The sequence below is a fragment of the Varanus komodoensis genome, unplaced genomic scaffold, assembly GCF_004798865.1.
Source record: "Varanus komodoensis strain SLA01 unplaced genomic scaffold, ASM479886v1 scaffold8, whole genome shotgun sequence".
NCBI lineage: Eukaryota > Metazoa > Chordata > Lepidosauria > Squamata > Varanidae > Varanus > Varanus komodoensis.
Window position 1 is genome coordinate 1,349,379 of NW_025336481.1, and position 1,004 is coordinate 1,350,382.

Genomic DNA, 1,004 nt, shown 5'->3' on the forward strand with positions numbered 1-1,004 from the left:
AGGCCTGGACTCCTCCTTTGGCCTCCCCGGGGGCACAAAGCAGGGGCAGATTTGGGGGATGCCACGCAGAGGGCAGGAAACTCGGTTCTGCAGGCCCCAGTCCCAGGCGATGCCCACGTGAAGGCTGTTAGTGGACATGGCGCAGCACGGTCGGTTGATCAGCAGCTGGCTCTTGGCTTCGCCTTACTTTGAGCAAGCCTATTAAAATCAGTGGATCGTAAAGTGGATCATGAGCGAGTAAAAGCCCATTGGTGTCGTTGGGTCTACTCTCGAGTAGGACTAAGTTCGGCTCCACCCCGCAATGCTGCCATACGGATCCTCCGAAGCCCTGAGCAGCAAACCGGCAGGCGGGAGAGAAGTCAAGGATGCCGCTGCCCGGGCTCGCGGGGGGAGGGGGGACGCTTGGCGGTCAGGATGGCAGGCGATCCCTGCCGGGCGCCAGCGCAAAAACGACGATTGGGGGGGGGGGGCTGCAAGCGCCCGCCCGAGCAGGAGCCCTGGGAACCGGCTGGAGCCCCGGTGCGGCGCTCGGGGAGCGGCCCCGCCAGGGCGGGCGCCTCTGGGCCACCGGGCGAGGAGCGTCTGCCCTCGGCGGGCGAGCCCCCTTCACAGCAAGCCCGGGGCGCGGCGGGGCCCCCTTGCAGCCAGCGCGGCGCCCGGAGCCGGCCCGACGGCGGCCGAGGCCGTCGGGGCAGCGCGGATTCCGCGTCCCGCGAAGCGCCCTGACCTGGGCTCGCCTCGGCAGCGCAGCCTGGGAACGGCCCGCGCCGGGGGCTGAGCTGGCATTTCCTCCTCCTCCTCCTCCTCCTCCTCGGACAGACCATGCCTGCCCTGCGGGCCTGGGAAGGCCTGGGAAGGCGCAGGAGTGGCCGCCCGCCCCTCCTCTGGGTCCCTGCGGGCGGGAGGTGGAGCCGCTCGGCCCCTTCTTTTGCCGTTCCCAGCAGCGGGCGGCCGGACACTCGGCGCAGTCCGGCGAGCGCGGCACCGAGGCTGCGCCGCCGCGC

The 1,004-nt window shown here is 70.9% G+C and overlaps 1 protein-coding gene across 1 annotated transcript in view; it reads left to right on the plus strand.

The window, feature by feature from the left end:
- Positions 1 to 301: 301 nt before the first annotated feature.
- Positions 302 to 1,004, plus strand: part of FOXS1 (forkhead box S1) — a 1,523-nt gene continuing 820 nt past the window's right edge. Inside the window, exon 1 of the mRNA XM_044455116.1 lies at positions 302 to 343. Within this exon, the coding sequence (XP_044311051.1) occupies positions 302 to 343 (42 nt within the window). The remainder of the gene's footprint in view (positions 344 to 1,004) is intronic.